Source organism: Eulemur rufifrons, chromosome 8 (genome assembly GCF_041146395.1).
Source record: "Eulemur rufifrons isolate Redbay chromosome 8, OSU_ERuf_1, whole genome shotgun sequence".
In the NCBI taxonomy this organism is placed as follows: Eukaryota; Metazoa; Chordata; class Mammalia; order Primates; family Lemuridae; genus Eulemur; species Eulemur rufifrons.
The window spans coordinates 111857091-111880002 of NC_090990.1; the positions used below are offsets into that span (position 1 = coordinate 111857091).

At 35.9% G+C, this 22912-nt stretch overlaps 1 protein-coding gene across 8 annotated transcripts in view; it reads left to right on the forward strand.

Annotated features, from left to right (window-relative positions):
* PHTF1 (putative homeodomain transcription factor 1) overlaps positions 1-15813 on the forward strand; it is a 53894-nt gene extending 38081 nt beyond the window's left edge. For 5 of the 8 annotated variants that reach the window (XM_069478958.1, XM_069478956.1, XM_069478957.1 and 2 more), the window contains 9 exons: positions 2466-2687; positions 5500-5628; positions 6040-6312; positions 7046-7177; positions 7656-7742; positions 11433-11588; positions 12919-13014; positions 14256-14381; positions 15064-15813. In XM_069478958.1, coding sequence (XP_069335059.1) covers positions 2466-2687; positions 5500-5628; positions 6040-6312; positions 7046-7177; positions 7656-7742; positions 11433-11588; positions 12919-13014; positions 14256-14381; positions 15064-15084 — 1242 coding nt within the window. In that variant the 3' untranslated portion in view covers positions 15085-15813. Of the gene's footprint in view, positions 1-2465; positions 2688-5499; positions 5629-6039; positions 6313-7045; positions 7178-7655; positions 7743-11432; positions 11589-12150; positions 12200-12918; positions 13015-14255; positions 14382-15063 lie in introns of all 8 variants that reach the window. The other 3 variants (XR_011234527.1, XR_011234526.1, XR_011234525.1) reach the window with 1 other exon arrangement.
* The last annotated feature ends 7099 nt before the right edge of the window (positions 15814-22912 follow it).

The window sequence follows — 22912 nt, forward strand, 5'->3', positions numbered from 1 at the left end:
CAGTGTTTATTATTCCACTCTGTATGACCATGCGTACCCCTTGTTTATCTTCCACTTAAAAGTAAGAACATGCGGTATTTCGTTATCTGTTCTTGCGTTACTTCATTTAGGATAATGGCCTCCAGTTCCATCCAAATTGCTGCAAAGGACATTATTTCATTCTTTTTTTATGACTGAGTAGCACATTTTCTGTATCCAGTCATCAGTTAATGGACACTTTGTTTGATGCCATATCTTTGCTGTTGGGAATGGTACTGCAATAAATGCACAAGTGCAAGTATCTTTTTGATACAATGATTTCTTTTCCTTTGGGTAAATACCCAGTAGTGGGATTGCTGGATTGAATGGTAGATCTATTTTTAGTTCTTTGAAAAATTGCCATACTGTTTTCCATAGAGGTTATACTAATTTACATTCCTATCAACAGTGTATAAGCATTCCCTTTTCTCTGCATCCTTGCGTATTGTTTTTTGGCTTTAATAATGGTCATTCTGACTAGAGTAAGTTGGTATTTCATTGTGGTTTTAATTTGCATTTCTCTGATGATTAGTGATGTTGAACATTTTTTTCAGATGTTTGTTAGCCATTTGTATGTCTTCTTTTGAAAACTGTTCAGGTCCTTTACCTACTTTTTAATGGTGTTATTTGATTTTATTTCAGAATATTATGGGGGTACAAACAGTTTGGTTACATATAATGCCTTTGCATCACCTAAGCTAGGGCTACAAGCGTGCCCTTCCCCTCATCCATTAGTTGTGAGTTTACCCACCCCCGGCCCCCCTGCCACCTGACCGGTACCTGGTGAATATTACTACCATGTGAACACCTTAGTGTTGATCAGTTAGTACCAATTTGATGGCAAGTACATGTGGTGCTTGTTTTCCATTCTTGTGATACCTCACTTCGAAGGATGGGCTCAAGCTCTATCCAGGATAATATAGGAGGTGCTAGTTCACCATTGTTTTTTGTACTTGAGCAGTATTCCATGATTTTTTTTTCTTGTAGAGTTGTTTGAGTTTCTTGTAGATTCTGGATATTAGTCCTCTGTCAGATGCATAGTTAATGAATATTTGCTTCTCATTCTGTAGGTTGTGTATTTACTCTGTTGATTATCTTTTGTGGTGCAGAAGCTTTTCAGTGTAATTAAGTCCCATTTGTTTGTTTATTTGTTTATTTTAGAGACAGAGTCTCACTGTGTCACCCCAGGCTCTAGGGTGCAGTGGTGTGATCATAGCTCACTGTAACCTCGAATTCCTGGGGTAAGTGATCCTCCTGCCTCAGCCTTCTGAGTAGCTGGGACTACAAGCACCTGCCACCACATCTGGCTAATTTTTAAAAATTTTTTGTAGAGAGAGGATCTCACTATGTTTCCCAGGCTGGTCTTGAACTCCTGGGCTCAAGTAATCCTCCTGCCTCAGCCTCCCCAAGTGTTGTGCCCAGCAGTGAGCCACTGTGCCCAGCCTCATTTGTTTATTTTTGTTTTTATTGCTTTGCTTTTGGGGTCTTAGTCATAAATTCTTTGCTTAGACCAGTGTCCAAAAGAATTTTTCCTAGGTTTTCTTCTAGAATGTTTGTTGTTTCAGGTCTTACATTTAAGTCTTTAATCCATCTTGAGTTAATTTTTGTATGTGGTAAGAGAGAGGGATCCTGTTTTATTTTTCTGCATATGACTATCCAGTTTTCCCGGCACCATTTATTGAATAGGGTGGCCTTTCCCCAGTGTATGTTTTTGTCTACTTTGTTGAAGATCAGTTGGTGGTAGGTATATAGCTTTGTTTCTGGGTTCTCTATTCTGTTCCATTGATCTATATGTCTATTTTGTCTATTTTGGTACCCATAACATGCTGGTTTGGTTACTGTAGGCTTGTAGTATAATCTGAAGTTAGGCAATGTGATGCCTCTGGCTTTGTCGTTTTTGCTTAGCATTGCTATGGCTATTTGGGCTATTTTTTGGTTCCATATGAATTTTAGGATTATTTTTTCTAATTCTGTGAAAAACTACATTGGTATTTTGATAGAAATTGCGTTGATTCTACAGATTGCTTTGGGCAATATGGTCATTTTAACAGTATTGATTCATCTAATCCAGGCAGTCACAATATTTAGAGTTGGGGACACTTTGTGTATGTCAACAGGTTCAGCCAAGCCAATTGAGTAGCTCATCTGGGTGTGCTTACAGGAGTCATTCCCATCCTAGAACACCTTAGTTGAACAATCCCATGACTTGGCAATAACTTCTTAGAGGGAGTCTTTTGAAAATCCTCTTTTCTAGAGACATCAGAGTTTAACATTTAAATATTAAAATGTATTATTACGTGAAGGCTTGTGAACAAATGAATACATGATGACAGACTTATGAAGGTTGCCAGCCATTGCCATAGATAACTTCTTCTAATTTTATTTCAGATATGTAATTCTTTTTAAAGATGAATAAAAAATTTGTTTTGTTTTGTTTTCCTTTAAAGGGCTCTAGATCTGGTGTGAGTGGTGGCTCTCGAAGTGTCAACATGTCAAGAAGAGACTCAGAAAGCACCCGCCATGACTCAGAGACTGAGGATATGCTGTGGGACGACCTGCTGCATGGCCCAGAGTGCCGGTCATCTGTCACCAGTGACAGTGAGGGGACCCATGTGAATACCCTTCACTCAGGGACCAAACGCGACCCCAAAGAGGATGTTTTTCAACAGGTCTGTGAACACATAATAATTGCTAACATTTACTGTGTACTCACCATGTTTCAGGCATTATATTATCTCATTTAACTTTACAATAATCCTATAAGGTAGGTAATGTTGTTATCCCCAATTTAGAGGCTAGGAAATTGAGCATAGTTTATAAGTAAAGATTATAACTCAGGGATTAGTAATCTAGAGTTGCCCTAACCTAAATTTCTCTTCATATCACTTTTCTTCATTAGTTTCCTAAGAATGATCCTTAATGTTCATTTTACATTAGCAAGGTTGTTTGATTGGTATGTCTGCCTTATATCTTCATAAACATCAGAGTATTGTATATGAATTACTAGGAAATGGCTTTGCTTGCTTCTCTAATGAATAAATCAAGTGATGTTTTTAATTTCAGGTTTTATATTGATATCATAAAATCAGATATCTCTTGGAAGGTATCAGCCTTTTAACTAGATTCATTCTGTATCTGTAGAAATTTTTTACCATCTGTCATGTGGTAATAATAGTTCCTGTTTCTTAGGAATATTGTGAAAAAGCTAGTGAGATAATATAAAGTGTGTAGCAAGAGTCAGCAGCCATTAAATGTTAGCAGTATTATTAATATCTCCATCAGATGGACAGTTGGCTTCTGTTTGACTACTTCAGGAGCTGGAGTGCTTATTATTTCCTGAGACAGCTTATTCCACTGCTGGGTAGATTGAATGATAAGAAATGGTTCTCATATCAACGTTTCAGATGTTTAATCACCATGATCATGATCCTTCTTAGTTTTTTGTTCTTTAGGCTAAATATTTCCACATAATGGCCTGCAAATCGTGGATGATGGTTATATGTTAGTTTAATTATTGAATTTCTTAATTCTAAGATACCATTGATTTAAGTTACACATTTTCATGAAAAAAATCCAGTTTATTAAATGTATACAATTTTTAAAAAACCAGAAACAATATACATTTTCTCATTAAAGTTTTATGCTACTTTCTCTAATTTTGCTATCAAAGTTTGAGTCTAAATATTCTTTACATTCAGTCTGAATATTCATCTAAATTATTAATATATTATCCTTCAGTAGTTATGACCTCCTTAGTACTTTTGGGATTTGCAGTATAATTTTAAGACATATATAAGAATAACTAGGTGTGGTCAATTCACCATGTCAGTTGGAATTCATTTCCCAATTCCCCGTGCCTAACCTTTTCCTCTCCTTTTATTCTCTGTATTTCTGAATACTATCAGTAACCACCCAAGGCAGAAACCTTGGAGTCATTCTTGACCCCACTCTCTCCATCATTTCTGTCGTCATGTTCTCTTGATTCACCTGTCTAAATATCTGCATCTGTCCATTTGTGTCTACCCTGCTTGGTGCAGGCTGTCGTCATCTCTTGTCTGGATCATTTCATCAGCTTCTCTAGACTTGCCTCTATTCCTTTCATTTTCCTCACTACAGCCAGAGTGACACCTCTAAAATACAAATGTGATAATACAGTCACTCCCTTTAAAAATCCTTTGTTCTTCCTTCTGGATTATGTGCTTCTGTTCTTGTATTTGCCCTAATACAGTCTCATCTCTGACCATTCCCTCCCTGCCCTTGACATGGTGTACTTCAACCCACCTGAACTTCTTCAAGTTTCTGATATGTACCAGCCCTTATGTGCTTCTGGGCCTTTACACATGCTGCTTTCTTTGGCTGGGACATGCTTTTCTCTAATACCCATTCCTTTGGCTCACTGTTTCTTATTTTTCAGGCAGGTCTTGGCTTGAGTGATACTTCCTTCAGGAAGCCGTTCCTATATACTTCTAAAGCACTCTTTCCTTTCCTTACCATGCCATATAGTAGTAACTCAATTATGTCTCCTTCAGAAGTCTGTAGGCTCCTTGATAGCAAGGAAGCCTATCTTGTTATCCATTTTATCTACAGTGCATGATACATGGTAGGTGCTTAATAAATCTTTGTTGGATAAATTGATGAATCAATGAATAAAATCAGTAAATGCTCATTGGCATTATACTAAGCATTGTAGGAGAAAGGGAAGAAATATACCATATGGTTCCTTTCTATAAACTTATTTTAATTTGGGGACAAGATGATTATATAGGAAATAAGTAGAGGATACTATAAAAGCACCGTATAATAAGATGCTAATTTATCTGATACAGATTACATGGGTTTTTAATTTCAGACAAGGGCAAAATTAATGAAGCTGGGGCTGTCCAAGAGGACTATTTTAAGTAAAATGGGTCTTCAGCTGGTACTTGAAAAATAAGACATAATATAGCAGAGGGTATGGATAGGGAGATGTTTTCATTGTGACTGTCTCTTGAGCTTGAGCTTTTCTAAATCTCACTACTTTTCTGTGTCCTGGTTAGGCCAGAGACAGGCTTAACTCTTGTCATTCATGTGATATATAAGGCTTTTTAGCACCTCTCATATTTTACTTCCTGATTCTCCTAGTATAGTCTCATTGCTCTGGAAATACTTTCTTCTTTAATATCCTGTGAATACACTAAGCTTATCATCACTTCCCCGCCTTTAGAGAGGGAAACAACCTTGGAGATGATCATGGCATCCTTTCTCTTCTCATTATAGAAGACATTTAGCCTCTCTCCAGGTAAGAAAATGGCTTAGAAAAGTAAAGAGGACTGTAAATCAGCATCATAGAGGTGGTTTATTGGAGCGATGAGCTTTGTGAGAGAGAGAATAGACTGATGAGATTGAACACTGGTGAATGTAGCCTGCGAGCTAGCCAAAGGGAAAGAAACTAATGGAGGAAAGGAAGAGTGGATATAAACAGTTTTATATTTTTCTCTTCAGAACCATTTATTCTGGCTTCAGAACTCAAGTCCTGCCTCTGATCGAGTCAGTGCAATAATCTGGGAAGGTAATGAGTGCAAAAAGATGGATATGTCTGTGTTGGAAATAAGTGGCATCATCATGAGCAGGGTAAGACTGAATAAGTATTCAGGTTTTTCAAAAAAATGTACTTAATGGTCAGGAGCTATTTTCTAAGAATCTACTTCATGATTAAAGCAATATGACTGCTTTTGAAACACAAATGTATATATGTATATATATATATTTAATTTTGTAGTCAGAGTCTTAGTAGTATTTTTTTTTATTATACATGTTCTCTGTTAGAATGAGATGAACAACATCAGTTCAGATGTACTCTACAAATATTCTTTATCTCATTTAAGCCTAGTTTTTAATAAGATCTAAAAGTCATAAATCTGTGTCATTTATATTTGTACTTTTAAAATGTGTTTTTAATAGTCTAAATAGTATTTGATAAATACTGCTTTGTAACTCCATTTAGCTATGCAATAATGATGGAAATTTTAACTCAATTCCCAGGTTAATGCATATCAGCAAGGAGTAGGTTATCAGATGCTGGGAAATGTTGTCACCATTGGATTAGCATTTTTTCCTTTTTTACATCGACTTTTCCGTGAGAAGAGCCTTGACCAGCTAAAGTCCATTTCAGCTGAGGAGATCTTGACTCTCTTTTGTGGGGCACCACCTGTTACACCTATTATTATTTTGTCTATAATTAATTTTTTTGAAAGATTGTGTCTTACTTGGATGTTTTTTTTCATGATGTGTGTGGCAGAGAGAACATATAAACAGGTCAGTGGAGAAATAAGTAAAATTTTTTACCTCTGTTTTTGTATATGACATTCCATTGAGTTTTTGTTCTTTTGATTTGGTCTCTTTCCAAAAGTTAACGTGGGCAATGAAAGATTGATAAGTGGACATCTGGTATTTGTGAATTTTAATGTTTGTGTTATTGACTATTTACAAATGACATGTTGTAGTCTGAAATTTTGCTGAGCTCCATGTGTAGAAGTATGTGACTTTGTTTTTTATCTGTAGCATAGGTAGTAATTCTCAAAGTGATAATGTTTTTGTGAAAATGTTTCAGAGAAATAAATTTGTTGAAATTTGATGAGTTATGGATTGAAGACTTAATATATTGATGATATGCACAAGAAATGTAATTTTGGAGGAAAATATAATTTGAAAGTAAGCCAGAGTCATATATAAACATTTGAGTTGTGAAGTTGGAGATTCATAAACTCCAAGCATTCTTTGGGGATCTCCATAGGATATTCCTTGCAAATATCAAGAGTGTACCACTTTGTGAAGAAGTATATTACTATATAATGTGCTTTGGAAGCAACAGGGGAATGAACTATTAATGAAATTTTTTCCCTGTCCCTCTGAATGATTACTGATTAGAATTTCATTGTTTTAAACATTTTTTTATATGCTGGGAATATTGTTGACAATGATATGAATGCATACACAGAGACATACGTACATTTCACTTTGTGATCTTTTTTTTTTAAACTTCTTCTAGAGATTTTTATTTGCAAAACTCTTCAGCCATATTACTTCAGCCAGGAAAGCTAGGAAATATGAAATACCTCATTTCAGACTTAAAAAGGTGGAGAATATTAAAATATGGTTATCACTTCGTTCCTATCTAAAGGTGAGTTTTATTTGACTAACAATAGAGTATATGCAAGAATATGCTCTCTGAAGTTTCTGGCAGCAGTTAGTAGGCAGTGAGTTCTGGTTATTAGACAGATTATATCAGTGAGTGACAGACTTGCTAGACATCAAGTTGGATGTCATCGTCTGCAAAGCAGGCAGGGGTAAGTAAGAGCTTAGAAAGGGAAAATTTAAATTTCCTAGGGTGGAGTGATAATATTGCATTTTTTTTTTTTTACTTTTTGGGAAATATTTCAGCTGAAAATATGTCAATGAATCAGTCACCCCTTAATTTGGAAAGGTATGGATTTCAACAAAGTTGATGATGTCCAAAATATGTTAAAATCCTATGTCAAAAACTTCTTATAAATGTCGTTTTCACACGAGTGTGGTCAAATTCAGAGTGTTAATGAAGTGAGGGCTGTTGCTGTCTCTGACATAAACTAAAATTTTAACATGTGTGTCTCACTCCACAGAGACGGGGTCCACAGCGTTCAGTTGATGTGGTTGTGTCTTCAGTCTTCTTACTGACACTTTCAATTGCTTTTATTTGTTGTGCCCAGGTAAAAGTTTTATATCTCCTTTAAGGAAAAATGAAAATTTTGTTATAGAGTTCACTTCTTGTTTTAGAGCAGGTCACTGTGTATTTAAGTATATATTTTTTAATGTAGCTAGATTTCTTTTGCTATTTTAGATATAGATACTTGTTAATTTTTGTAACTTTTAAAGATGGGAATAAAGGTAATTTTGAAGTCCTTTAAGACACGAAGATCACTCTAATTTAATTTTAGTTGGTAATTATTGACTGATAATAAAGCTGTCATACCATGATTGCAGAATATTGATTTTCTAACTGCATCACTACTTCTACATTTGTTAGTTGTCACTCCAAGGTAGACCTTTCCTTTCTTTCTCATTTATTTATTATACTGTGGAATCGATCATTCTTATTTTTATCCAGTGGGTTAAAATATATTACTATATTTATTTTTATGCCTAAATTGTCCCAGATTTGGCCAGTGGGAGCCCCTTGAAGCCCCCTCCTGTGTCCTTTTGACAGATCATCCTATTTTTTTTTTTTCTTAAAGCACTTCTGTGCTTTCTATGTTACAAGAAGCTATAGGCTTATCTTATACTTTCCCATTTATTGAGTTTTAACTTAATTCTACTGTGGTCAGAGAACATATTCTGAATGTTTTCAGACCTTTGAAATATGTAGAGGCTTTATGATGCAGCGTATGTTCAGTTTAATTAAATCTTCCATCAGCACTGTGAAAGGATTGGTGTTCTGTCATTGTTTACAGTGGTGTTCTACATATGTCGGTTAGTCCAAGTTTATTAGTTGTGTTGCTAAAATTATATTCTTACTGAGTTTTTGGTCTGCTTATTCTGTCAGCCATTGGTAGAGGTGTGTTTAAGCCTATTATGATTGTGGACTTGTCTGTTTTTCGTTTTATTTCTGTCAATTTTGCTTTATGTATCTCGAAGCTGGGTGACCGGGCACATTCAGATTTTGAATTATTATCCATCTTCTTGGTGGATTGACTTTTATGTCCTTTATCTTTTTAAATTTTTTTTTCCTGAATCCAGGATCCAATTCAGAATTACATATTGCATTTAGGTGTCACGACTCTTTAGTCTCCTTTAATCTGGAAAAGTCTCAGGCTTTTCTTTGTCTTTTATGACCTTATAAAATATCTCTATTTCTGATGTTTCTACTTCATTTGATGTTAATTTAACTACACCAGCTGTCTTTTGATTAGTTTTTGCATCCTATACCTTTGTCTACTCTCTTTCATTTTTTTGTTCTCGTAGTTTAGATGTGTCTCTTGTAATCAACATGTCCTTTTTTGGTTTCTTATTTCTCAATCTAGCTTCATAGTCTTAGTATTTTGGGGTTTCTGGCCCATTTAAACTTAACATAATTACTGTAACTACAAATACTATTTGGTTCCTGTTTGGTCCATGTGTTAATTTTCCTTTTTCACTCCTCTCTTGCCATCTTTTTATTAACCAAACATTTTTTAATGTTCTACTTAATCCTCTCTATTAACTTGTTATATATATTTTTTACTATTGTTTTAGTAATGAACACAGAGATTACAATATGCATCTTTAGCTTAGTATAGTCTAATAAAATGATTAATTTACCATTTCCTTGATAATGGTAGGATCTTAGAACACTCTGTCTCATTTACCCCTTCACCTTTTGTGTCAGTATTGTCCTTCATTCTAATTTTACGTATATTTTAAACCCACAAGATGAAATTGTTACTGTTTTGTGTATCAGTCATTTATATTTACACACACATTTACTGTTTCCATTGCTTTTCATTATTTCTGCATTTCTCTGTTTCTCTCTGGGATTATTTTCCTCCTACTTGAGTATCCTTTTTAATATTTATTTTAGTGTCATTCATCTGCTGGTGATGAATTCTCTGTTTTCACTTGTTTGAAATGTCTTTTATCACTTTCATTTTTTTTATTTCAGCATATTATGGGGGTACAAAAGTTTAGGTTATGTGTATTGCCCTTGGTCCCCTCCCCCCCAGAGCTTCAAGCGTGTCCATCCCCTAGACGGTGCACATCACACTCATTATGTATGTATACACCCATCCCCTCCCCCCCACAGCTGCCTGACACCCGATTAATGTTATTCCTAAATGTGTTCTTAGGTGATGATCAGTATTACTTTAATTTTTGAATGATTTTTTTTTTTTTTTTTTTTGTGGCAGGGGGAGACAAGGTCTTGTTCTGTTGCCCAGGCTAGAGTGCAGTGGTATCATCACAGCTCACTGCAACCTCAAAGTCCTGGGCTCAAGTGATTCTCCTGCCTTAGCCTCCTGAGTAGCTGGGACTACAGGTTCACACCACCATGCCTGGCTAATTTTTCTATTTTTTGTAGAGATGGGGTCTCTCTCAGGCTGTTCTCAAACTCCTAGCTTCAAGCAATCCTCCCACCTCGGCCTCCCAAAGTGCTAGGATTACAGGTGTGAGCCACCACACCAGCCCAGTTTCCATATTTTATCTTGAGAAAGCAGCTGTTAGTCTTATTGCTGCTCTTTTAAATGTAATATCCTTTCTCTCTGGCTGATTTTCTTGTGTTTAGTTTTGTAGCAGTTTGTGATGTGTGAATTTGTCTATTGCTGTGCAACAAATTGTATCACTCTTCTGAAGAGTTGGGCCTAGGCTGTTACTATTTGTTACTTTCCTCCCCCTAGTTATAACTACTTGACAGGTGTGAACATCTGACCTAGATTAAGCTAAACATTCTCTTTTTTGGAAATTAGAATTAAGAACCAGAGATATCAGGTGGACTTTGGAGAAAAAATGTCAGTAAGGGTTTGTGGGGCCATAGGGTGCAATGACAAACCAAAGCTGGTACAAGTAAAAATTAGCAGGGAAGCAGAAAACAAAGGTTTTGTAAGGCAGTGAAATTAGCTAAGAGGAGTGGGGATAGGAGCCTAAATGGCTCTAAGGGAAGAGAGAGAGAGGGAGAGAGAGAGAAAAGAGAGCGCGTGCGCACGCGCAGTTGTTTGGTGACTTACTATTTTTCAAAAAGCCTGCATTTGGTTTCTGTTAGAGTTCTCTGTATGTTTTTCAATAAATTCCATCTATTGGGCTTGGTGGGGTAAATTTCTTTACCTTTAAATCAACAAATTTAAAATAAACAAAAACTTTTTACCAGAAAACTTGACACGTAATAGGCACTCAATAAATGGTAGCTGCTGCTGCTGTTGTTATTTGGATCCTAAAATGGAATAAAAAATGATCCTTAGGGTTTTCTAGTGATAGTAATGGAATGGGCCATATGTTATAGGGAGATCACTAGACATAATGCAAATTTAAAACTTTGAAAAATGGTCACCATATAATTATGAGTGGACACACTGGTGGTTAAAATAGCTAGAAATGCATTAATCTTATTTTACTTACTATATTTTCCTTCTTTGCTACTTCTAGACCCTTACTGTCTTTCATGAAAAGGATAAAATCTAGGAAACTTAGAGAAATATATAATGATTCATTAAATAGATAATACTTTATGAGTATTAAAAGTCTTTTATATTAAAATACTGGATTTTTTTAGTGTTACAGCTCTCTTAGAATTTTCACTGAAAAACTTCAATTAGAAAAGCTAAGATAAAGTATTGGATTTTTAAAAATGTTTTAAAATTGATAGAATAAAGGAGTAATTATATGATTATAAGACAAATGAAAAACTTAACTTTCTTTTTTTGTCTTATGTATAGGTTCTCCAAGGACATAAAACTTTCCTGAATGATGCTTATAACTGGGAGTTTTTGATCTGGGAAACAGCTTTACTACTTTTTTTACTGCGCCTGGCCTCACTGGGGTCTGAAACCAATAAGAAATACAGCAATGTTTCGATATTGCTTACTGAACAGGTATTGATTGGTTCTGTCAGTTTAGTGGTTAGGGGTAGCATAAGATACTGTAAGATTAATGCAGAAGATTTAGGGTTGAATTACTGTCTAGCTATCACTTTCTAGCTCTATGACCTCATAAGTCACTTTGCTGCTCCGTGATTGTTTTCTCCTTATATTAATAAAAGTATCTTCACCTGGCCCCAGGATTGTGAGAATTAAAATCTGATGGATTGAAAATACTTTGTGTTACTACAAAGGTATTTTTATTGGTGGGTAATGGAGTTTGCTTTTAATCTCATAGTCTACATCACATATTAGATCTTTAGAGTACTTGTCATTTAATATGTATAATTTTCTTGAATTCTTTTGTATCATACATAGAATACATTATTCAGTGTTTGGAAAATACTTATTTTTCAGTATGTAAATAGATACTAAGATTGAGAAATGTTTCTTGTAAATACAGAGTAGTATAAAGTGTTTCTTAAAAATTTTGTTTTTAATTTCAAGTTTATCCATAAACTTTAAATTAAGACATTTGTGATCATTAGTGATTTTTTTTTTTTTTTTTTGGCCTTAGAATCCTAGCAGAGAATTCTTTCTATAAGGGAAAACAAGGAATTAGTAAAGTAAAGGCTGCCATTTTCTTTCATTTCATAAATGTTTAATGAGGATGTCAGATCATTTGGGGGGCAGGCAAGATGAATAACATGTAGTTTTTGAACTCAAGGAGTTTACATGCTAATTATGTTATATTATAATTAATATTAAAATTTTTCATTGTTCTGATTTTTTTTTTTTTTTTTTTTTTGAGACAGAGTCTTGCTCTGTTGCCTGGGCTAGAGTGCTGTGGCGTCAGCCTAGCTCACAGCAACCTCAGACTCCTGGGCTCAAGCAATCCTCCTGCCTCAGCCTCCTGAGTAGCTGGGACTAGAGGTGCATGCCACCATGCCCGGCTAATTTTTCTATTTTGAGTAGAGATAGGGTCTCGCTCTTGCTCAGGCTGGTCTTGAACTTCTGAGCTCAAGTGATCCTCCCACCTCGGCCTCTCAGAGTGCTAGGATTATAGGCATGAGCCACCACTCCCAGCCTGTTTTGATATTTTTAATTGCTTCATCATTAATTATTTTCTTTATTATGTAGTTTTTTGGTTTTTTTTTTTTGCCAAAAGTAAAGGAGAATGGGGCAGGGCAGGGTAGGGTACATGATATGTTCTCTATAGGAATAGCTACTGGAATTTCAAAATTTATTTTACTTGAAAATGTGACCCTTGTAATCTGCCAGATTTTATGCAGTATATTTATCTTTTTTCTATGAAATTTACTGTACTCTCCATTCCTTTCCTTAGATTAATTTATATCTTAAGATGGAAAAAAAGCCAAATAAGAAAGAACAGCTTACTCTAGTAAACAATGTATTAAAGCTGTCCACCAAGTTGTTGAAAGTAAGTTATATCCTGTGATACACTTTTACTACTATTTAAATTAAATCAGCTTCTCTGAGAAAACATCAAATGATGGATGATGCCCGGGGCCAGGAGGAGGCCAGGCAGCGAAGGCTTTGGCAGTGGGCAGGAGTCTGGGGCACAGGTCATGGTGGTGGTTGGGGCCAGAGCTGCGGTTCGAGCTGCTGGAGGCAGGGCTGAGGACAAAGAGTGGCTCCCCATCATCAAGTTGGGCCACCTGATCAAGGACATGAAGATCAAGTCCCTGGGAGGAGATCTGCCTCTTCTCCCTGCCCATCAATGACCAGGTTCAAGATATTCGTCACCATTAGAGATGACGATGGCTCTGTTAGTCTGGGTGTTAGTGCTCCAAGGAAGTAGCCAGTGCCATCCATGGGACTATAATCATGGTCAAGTTGTCCATCGTCCCTGTGTGGGGAGGCTACTAGGAAACAAGATTGGCAAGCTCCACACTGTCCTTGCAAGGTGATTGGCTGGCTGCCAGCTCTGTGCTGGTGGCCTCGTCCCTGCTTTCAGAGGCACTGGCATCACCTTGGCCCCTGTGCCCAAGAAGCTGCTGCTGGCTGGTAATCTACCACTGCTGCACCTCGGCCAGGGGCTGCACTGCCACCCTGGATAGCTTTGCCAAGGCCACCTTTGCTGCTGTCTCCAAGACCTACAGCTATTTCATCCCAAACCTCTGGAAAGAGATGTTTTCACCAAGTCTCCCTGTGGGGAATTCACTGACCGTGGCCTAAGGAGTCTCCATGTGGGGGACCCATGCTCCAGCTGTGGCCATGTGGTGTTTTTATACAAGAAAAATTAAGTGAATTCGTCTGTTTTAAATAAATAAATTAAATCAGTGCTTCTCCTCTTGGAAAAGACCCTAGTAACAATTATTAGACTGTATAGATTCATATGCTGACCTGACGGTTTTGGGTTTAATAACTATATGAGAAAAAATTTCTGATCTTGTTACACAGATTCTGATGATTGCTGATCATTTTTAAAATTACATTTTTTTAAACCACAAATGACATACCACTCAAATCTACCTTAAAATGCTCAGTGGAAAAGTAGGTGAGAATACATGATGGATTTTTTGAAGGTAGCTCTTCAATATTAAGGGAAGACAGCCTTAAGCAGTCATCCTCACTCAAGACTTGAAAAACAGCAAGAAATCACTGAGTAGCTATCAAGAAAACATGTATCTCATTTCAATTCTTTCATGTTTTTTGTAGGAGCTGGACACACCATTTAGACTCTATGGACTGACAATGAATCCCTTAATCTACAATATCACGAGAGTAGTTATCCTTTCTGCTGTCTCAGGTGTTATAAGTGATCTTCTGGGATTTAATATAAGAGTAAGTATGACCACCACTCTGTAATATCTTAGTCTTAAAAGTGACTAATAATCTGTCATTTTTAAGCTCTTCACACTTTGTGTATATGTGTGACTAGCATGGAAATAACTTTTGAGGTAAAGAAATAAGCATTTTGATTGGTGTTCCACAGGTTCTCAGCTTAGGTTTTCTCATTTACACATGTACAGTAGACTGTGCTCTTGAATGGAGCAGAAAATTGTTTGAATTTTCTATCAGTTTAATAGCATGAGCCGGCTAAGGGTTTGTGGGGGGTTTGTTTTTTTTTTTTTTTTTTTTTTGCCTTAGAATCATAGCAGAGAATTCTTCCTATGAGGGGAAAAAATAAGGAATTAGTGGTAGAGGCTGCCGTTTTCTTTGATTTCATAAATGTTTAATGAGGATGTCAGATCATTTGGGGGGCAGGCAAGACGAATAACATGTAGTTTTCTACGCTGATCAGGGAAATGTGCAGAGACAGGGTGAATGAAAACCAACAATATGTGAACTGCACTATGTTATTTTTGATTCTGGAAGTTTTTAATGGTTTTTCTCTATGACGTTCTATGGTTGCTATTGCCAGACTTGATACTTTCTCCTCTTGGTTCATAGTCATGTGTGTGTATCTATAAATCCCACCTGTTTGTCTAAAAACTAACTTATTTTGATGATTTTCTTTTCTTAGCTGTGGAAAATTAAATCATAAGCTGAGTTAAAAGCCTGAACTCTCTCCCCTGGCTGGCATCAGTACTTACCCATTAAGGAAGGAGATGACAGCAGAAACTAGTGAGATACCCACCTGCTTGTTCACGTGCACAGGTGTTCTCAGCTCTGCGAAATCTAACGAATGGTGTTTCCAGAGGAACAAGTTCTTTTCCAACTGGGTGTGCATGCTAAAAATCTGTATTCTCATGGTTTTCAAACAATATGAATAGTCAGACTAAAGACTGTGTTACGGTAACACAAGGACAATTTTCTAAGTTAGGAAATTTATTCTGGGTACTTCAGTACTGTGACAGTTATATTTACTGGAAATAGTCTTTTGGGTAACTTTGGTAGATGCCCAAAGCATAAAGCAAATATCTTTTATTGGAAATATGCAAATTCAGTACTTTTCTATTACAGTCTATGGAATTGGAGATTTCATTTCTCTATCAAAGAGAGACCAAACAAACTATTTTAGGTTGAATACAAATAAAAGAACTTTACTGGGAAATTTCAGTTTCTAGGCTTTTTTTGTTGTTGAAGAAAAAAATAACTTTTAAACTGTGAGTTTCCATTAAACTGGAGAACTTTTTAATTAGTTTATAATTTTGAATTAATCCTAATTGTATTACTGGTGAAAGAGTCATGCATATAATATGCTATGTAAGTCAGCATGAAAAATTTAAGTAAGTAGATGCCGATTCATGTCCATCATACAACATGGTTTCCATATAGATCATCTGAGCTGTGTTTCCTAACCCAAGCATCGTTAATAGTGTGTCCGTTATGCATCTTAATTTATTCAATCCTCAGTACATTTTCAGGTCCTCAGTGTCTATAATCGGCCATCCCATGCCTTTGATGATGTGGGTTCTCTTATCAGCATCCCCGGTTACAAATACATGCATATACATGTTAAGGAAAACTCTAGTAGTCTACTTACAGTTCTGGCTCATTAAGTTACCTGCTTTGAAGAATCTCGAGGCAAATTGAAAGCCTGAATGTTTTAATAAGATTTTGTGAATTTTTAAATGAAAATAATTTAGAAACTTGGTTATCATATATAAAGCATGTGCACAGTCAGAATCAGAGTATCAGTTACACATATTCTAACAAGCAGGATTTTTTTGAGCTTCAAAGATGTATTTCTCAAATGTCCAGGGACTGACTTCAGACCTGTGTCTGAGTTCAAGTCCTTGACCCTGCCACTTACTAGCTTCATAATCTGGGGCAAGTTAACCTCTTTGTGTTTCCATTTCCTCACCAGTTAAATGGTGATAATAACTATATAGTAGTGTTATTAAGATTAAATGAGGTTATCCTGTAAGTTATTTGTACAGTGTAAAGTATTTAGCAGTTAGTGAATCCCCACAGTAAACATTTATTATTACTATTTGAAGTCCTTCGAAAATCTTACTGATAGATTCCTAACTGTGAAGATAGAAACACAGGAAGCAAGTTTGCCAAACTAGAAGTGGATAACCAAAAATATGTAGCTATTCTAAATGCTGCATGAGTGATAATTTTTTAAATGGTAAAGCTCCATTAATAGTGATCTCTTTCTACCTTTAGAAGGAATTGTTCTGTAGAAGCATATCAGTTTCTCAACAGATGGCTCATGGAAACCATGCTTTCACTATTTTCCATAAGGAACAATAACACTGCTCTCAAATCCAAAATTAAGCTTAGTGTAGATTTCAAATGAAGAAAGCTGATGCCTTCATCTTTTTCTCCAACAAAAAAATGCTCTTCTATTTTTATTTGCAACTTTTACACAGTGAAATCTTAGTTTAAATGCAGTACTTACAATATATTAATTTACTCTTGTGGCTTGCCTCAGTTGTGGTTTTGATGGTGTATAATTGGTTTAAATTATTTTTCATATGGGTAAAATTATATGTAAATGTAGTTGATCATGTCAGAAACTTGGGAATCATTCTTGACTGCTTCCTTTTCCTCATACCCCCAATCCAATCAGTCACCAAGTCTTTGAATAATTATCTTCTAGATATCTTCCTAATTAATCCGCTCTTCTCCATTCCTACTGCCACCACCCTAATTAAGTCAACATCCTTTGTTTTTTGAGCAAGTTTCTGCTGCTTCAGCCCTTACATATGCATGAGCCCCCATTCCCTCCAAGCCCAATTCATTAGTCTCAAAAAGGTATTGTATTTTCTGAAATGGAAGTCATCATTTAGAATCCATTAGTGGCTTACTAGCACTTTGAAGGTAAGAATCGAAGATCCTTTTAGCAAGGTGTGTAGGTCCACCCTTTTGAATATATTTGAAAGATACTTTTGCTAGGTGTAAAATTATAGGTTTAAAGATGTGGTTGCTCCCCTACTGACTGGATTGCATTGTTTTGACAAGAAGTCTGTTGTCACTCTTATCTTTGTTCCTTTGTGTGTGTTACCTTTTTAAAAAAAAAAAAAAAACTCTGGCTGCTTTTAAGATTTTTATCTTTATCACTGAATTTGTGCAATTTAATTATATGCATTGGTATAGTTTTCTGTTTTTTTGTGCTTGGAGTTTGCTGAACTCATTGGATCTGTGGGCTTATAGTTTTCTGACTGTTTTATATATAGTTTTTTCACATTATCAAATTGGAAAAAAATTGGCTATTAAGGTAATTTTCTGCACTCCACTCTCACCCACCTCCTTCTGGGACTCAAATTTACATGTATATTAGCCTGCTTGAAGCTCACGGATGCTCCATACATTTTCCCAGTCTTCTTTAATTTTGGATGGTTTCTATTGCTGTGCCTCCAAGTTCACTAATCTACCCTTTTGCACTAATTTGCTGTTAATTTCATCCAATGTAATTTTTCATCTCTAGAACTTCGATTTTGGTCTTCTTTTTATCTTCCATGTCTCTCCTTAACATGGGTATTCTTTTTTCAACCTTGTTTAACATAGTAAATATAATAGGAATAGTAAATAAGGGCATTAAAACAGTTGTTGGGGTTATTTTGGGTTTAATTTTATTGGTTTTTCTCATTTTGGGTCATATTTTCCTGCTTTTTTGCATGCTGGGTAATTTTTTATTGGCTGTGAATTTTACATTGTTGAGTGTTGAGTTTTGTGTATGTGTGTATTCCTTTTGTTGCCTTTTAAATACTGAGCTTTGTTTTGGAACACAGTTATGTTACTTGGAAACAATTTGATCATTTCAAGGTTTACTTTTAAGCTTCGTTAGGTGAGCAAGAGCAGCCTTTAGTTTAAGGCTACTTTTCTTCGCTGCTGAAGCAACATCCTTCTGAGTACTCTACCTGATCCCTGTTCATCATGAGGTTTTTTCACTTTGGTTCTGGGAACATGAACTATTCTCAGAACTATGTGAACTTCAGGAATTTCTTTTTGGCAGTTCTTTCCCTATTCTTAGGTATTTTCTGATATACTTGTGCTGATCAGTGCTCAGCCGAAGACTTGGAAGGAGCCCTCTGTACGTCTCTGCAGCTCTCTCTCCTCGCTATGCAGCTGCATTCTCTCTGGGACTTTCCCTGGCAAATTCTAGGCCTCTCCAAATTCTCAATTGTCTCAACTCAACAAGACTAATTAGTTCTATTTGGATTCTCCCTTCTGCATCATAGCCTGGAACCTGCCCCTAGGCAGTAATTTGGGGCAATCATCGGGCTCACCTTGTTTATTTCCACCATCCTTTTGCTACCCGTTGTCCAACATCTAAAGTCCATTTTTCACTTATTTTTTCCATTATTTCAGTTATTTTAAAGTGGAAGAATAAATGTTTTCCCCACCTTACTAAATGATACAGATTACCCAATCACTCAAGCCAAAGGCTCCGTATCTAATCTACCAACCAAGTCATGTCAGTTCTACACTTCCACTATTAGGTTAAGCCTCCTTTAATCTCACCTGCACTACGCTGACCCACTGGTTTTCATTCTTGCCTCCTAAGTTGGTTTCCCATAGCCACATGAATGAGCTTCAAAATGTAAAAACTACAGTGACATCATTTCTACTTAATCCCTTCCTGGCTCTCCCATGGTGGCCTCCCAGGCCCTTTATTAATCAGGCCTGCCTCCCTTTCCAACTTTACCTTACTTGTCTTGTTCTTGAACTTCAGGGACAAAGCATCGATGGAACCAATCCAGAAAGAGCGTTCTCATTGTCCAGGCCTTGTTGTACAACCAAAAGACTGGCAGCTGGTGTTATCTTTTCCCTTCAAGCATTGGGGGTTTAGTAGCTTTATAGATAAGGGAAGTCCTGATCATAAACCCTACTGCCCTTGTACAAAACAGCCTATCCATGCCTTAAATCCTGGTGCTCGCTTCTCTTCCTAATACCTGTCCTTTGTGGAGTTTTTTTCCAGAATAGGACACTTTCATCTATATTAAAAACCTATTAAGGCAAATATCCTTTCTTCTCAAGGATTTTTCTTAATGGTATCTGGGAACTTGTCTGCTGCCTCTTGCTTTAAGTTGTCATAAAGTGACTTCACTTTTTCTCAAATCACATAATCTATAGGTATACCTTTATTAATAGTAATCCTGCACCCACATAAAAGCTGCCTTTTCAGTATGAGATTAAAAGGTACTTCACAATAACTGTGAGGTTTTCGCACCTACTGGCACAGTCCAGCAGTGACTTCATGAATTTCCTTTTTTTTTTTTTTTTTACAATGGTCCTTATGCTGGTCTCGTTTATCTTGAAATGGTGGGCAATCGCAGCTGCATACCTCAGTCTACAGCACATAGCAAGCAAATAACTTTTTCTTGTAACATCATGACTTTTCTCTGCTTCTTGGGAGCACTTCCAGCATCACTAATGGCACTTTGTATGGGTCTCATGGTGTTAATCAAGGTTTACAATATAGCACTAAACATGGTGAGAAATATGCAAGAACTGTGAGAGATCACTTTTTACTGCAATATGCAATTTACTAGAGAGAGGAACTGCTCACAGGGAGATGATTAACCACATGGCATTTTGAGTGGATACTCCCAACACTTGAGCTCACTGCAATAGCAACAGGACATGGCTATGCAATTATTACAGTAGGATAGTATGAACTATAGTTAATTTTATGTAGTTATGATTTAATATTGCATCTTTACATTTCTCATGACTGGTATACAATGTACAATCTGTGCATAAGTATTGATACATTTTAACTTTTTAAAATTTGTGTATATTTTATGGTAGTAAATGATAAAATACACTAGTACCTACATATATTTTATATATTCACAACGTACCTAACTTTTTCTTAAGTTTTCTGTTATTTCTTGGCTATGTGGTTTGTCCGGGTTTTTTAAATTGTCATAAACTCCAAAAATTTTTCCAATAGATTTATAGAAAACTCATGTCTAAGTGGGTCAGCACAGTTCAAACCTGTGTTGTTCAAGGGTCAACTGTAATTTCATGGTTCTTCCACTCTCAGTGCTCCTTCATTAATACCTGTGTAATAATTTCTAGGAACTTGGGCTTTTGTTTGGATTCTGAAAAAGGAGCAAAATTTTGGTAATATTTACTTGTTACTGAGAACTTAAACCAAGATGTAAAAACAGAACTAGATCATGCCATTTATATATTATTTAACTGGAATAGTAATAACCAAAGAAGGATAAGAAAAATACCTGACTTTTTTAATCTGCTGTTGTATTGGGAAAAATTATCCCTCCTAAAATTGTTATGGGAGATATAATCTACAAACATCCTAAATATGTACATTATGGTCCACGTATAATATAAAATAAGCACTTTGAAAAGGTGAATAACCAAATACTTGCCTAATTGGAGTATGGTTTTCGTGACTTTCAGAGACAGGTAGAAAAATTCTAAATACCAGGATGTCTTACAAAGTACAAGTTTATAGGCTTATACTTTTATTTTAGGTTCATTGTATTTAGAGGCAATTAGGCCTATGTGCTGTAAAAATAACCTTTCAAATTAATACAACTAATTTTTGAAAACTTTTAGAACTAAACACTCATAATTGGCTAGGTGAGTCTCACTCCCAAATACAGTGTGTGATTTGGGAATATCAGGCATTCATTATTCATGTGTTCAAATCTATACATGTATTGACTAGTAACTTTAAGTAATCTTTTGCTTCTTGCAGTTATTGGTGCCCATGTTGAATAATGAAGTTTGAGTTTCACAAGTGTGCAATAATGCTATACCTTTCCTGCAGCATATCCTGAGCATATAAGCTGTAATAAGGTATTAAGTTATTAACAAATGGTTGTCCTTTGATTTATGAATTTAATAGCTCTGCTTGACTTTAATGCAAATATTGCAAAATAGACACCCAGTGGATTCTTTGTCAAAGTGCAAGTTTAGGCTAAATTAAAGCTCTTGGCTATGTTTTTCTTTTCTCTTTTTTGTTTTTGATACAGCCTCTTGCACTGTCACCCAGGCTGTACGTAGTGCAGTGGCATCATAGTTCACTGCAGCCTCAAACTCCTGGGCTCAAGCAATCCTTCTGCCTCAGCCTCCCAAGTAGCTAGGACTATAGGCGCACACCATCATGCCCAGCTAATTATTTTATTTTTTGTAGGGATGAGATCTTGCCATGTTGCCCAGGTTGGTCTTGAACTCTTGGCCTTAAGAGATCCTCCTACCTCAGCCTCCCAAAGTGCTCGATTACAGGCATGCGCTACTGTGCCAGCCCGTTTTCATATTTTAATGTGTAAGTAAGAAAGATCCAGAGTTTTCTATTAGATGGAATTCCAACTCTTTATAAGCCTTCCCACTCCCTTCTTATACTTCTTAAGGCTACTTGTGTGGCAACATTGAAAATATATCTAAGTTAATGGATATCTTAAACTAATTCAGCTAACTAAGCCAAAGATTATAGACTTCATGCAATAATTATGGCATACTTTAAGTCATTATATTGCTGATAAATTCTAATGGCAGAACTGAAAAACAGCCATCTAAATAAACCTGTTACTGTTTAAAAGGCACAGATAGGTTTTAGGCATTGGAGCATGCCATGATGATTTAAGTTGCTCTGATGTATTCCTCATACCAGACTGAAATGTCACATTCTGTAACAAGTCTGTGTATATACCAATGTTCCTTAGTTTCAACAGCACACTGTGGACTGAGCTTCAACTTAAACACATTTTTGTGGAAGTCATCAGTCAGACTGTCATATAATTTAACTCACTTGAATTACTCACTGCTTTCTTAAAACCCAACTTTGAATGGTGGACATATTAAACATAAAATTCTTCATTTGTCTACATGTTTAAAAGCATTTGGCTTTTTGTTGCTACAGGAGAATATCTTGCTATTAAAGAAGGAAATAACAGGATATTCTCATGTAAAAATAAAGAGTCAAATGCTTTTCTGGGCCTAAGACTTCTGAAATAGGAGTTGACCCTGTTCAAAAGCTGCTTAGTCCATAAAGATTGGTATAATAGGATCTTAGCCTTCTAATCTCACGAGTGAGACAATGTAATAGCATCCCCAATGTTTTCTGCCTTTGTGACCAGTAAGAAAGCATGTCTACTAAAAAAACAACAAAATTGTTTTGCTGTCACTTTCTGTAACCTATGACATCTCCACTTTGAGGCCTGGGAACAAGGGGTTTGGGTTTATTTTTAGTGTGACTTAATGTAATGTAGATAGGAATTTATTTTTCCCCTCAAGAGCATTAAATTAACCATGGTCTTGAGTTAGGTTTCAGGCATTTGTCATACGAAGAATTTAATGAAATCAAGTCAGAACGCTTCATTCTGTAAGTATAAAACTAAATAAAATGACCTTTAAGAATAATGTGACTTGTCACAATCTGATGAAATAGTATTTTGTAACTTTGTGGTAACTGGACTTACAGTACTATATCCATTATAAATGTC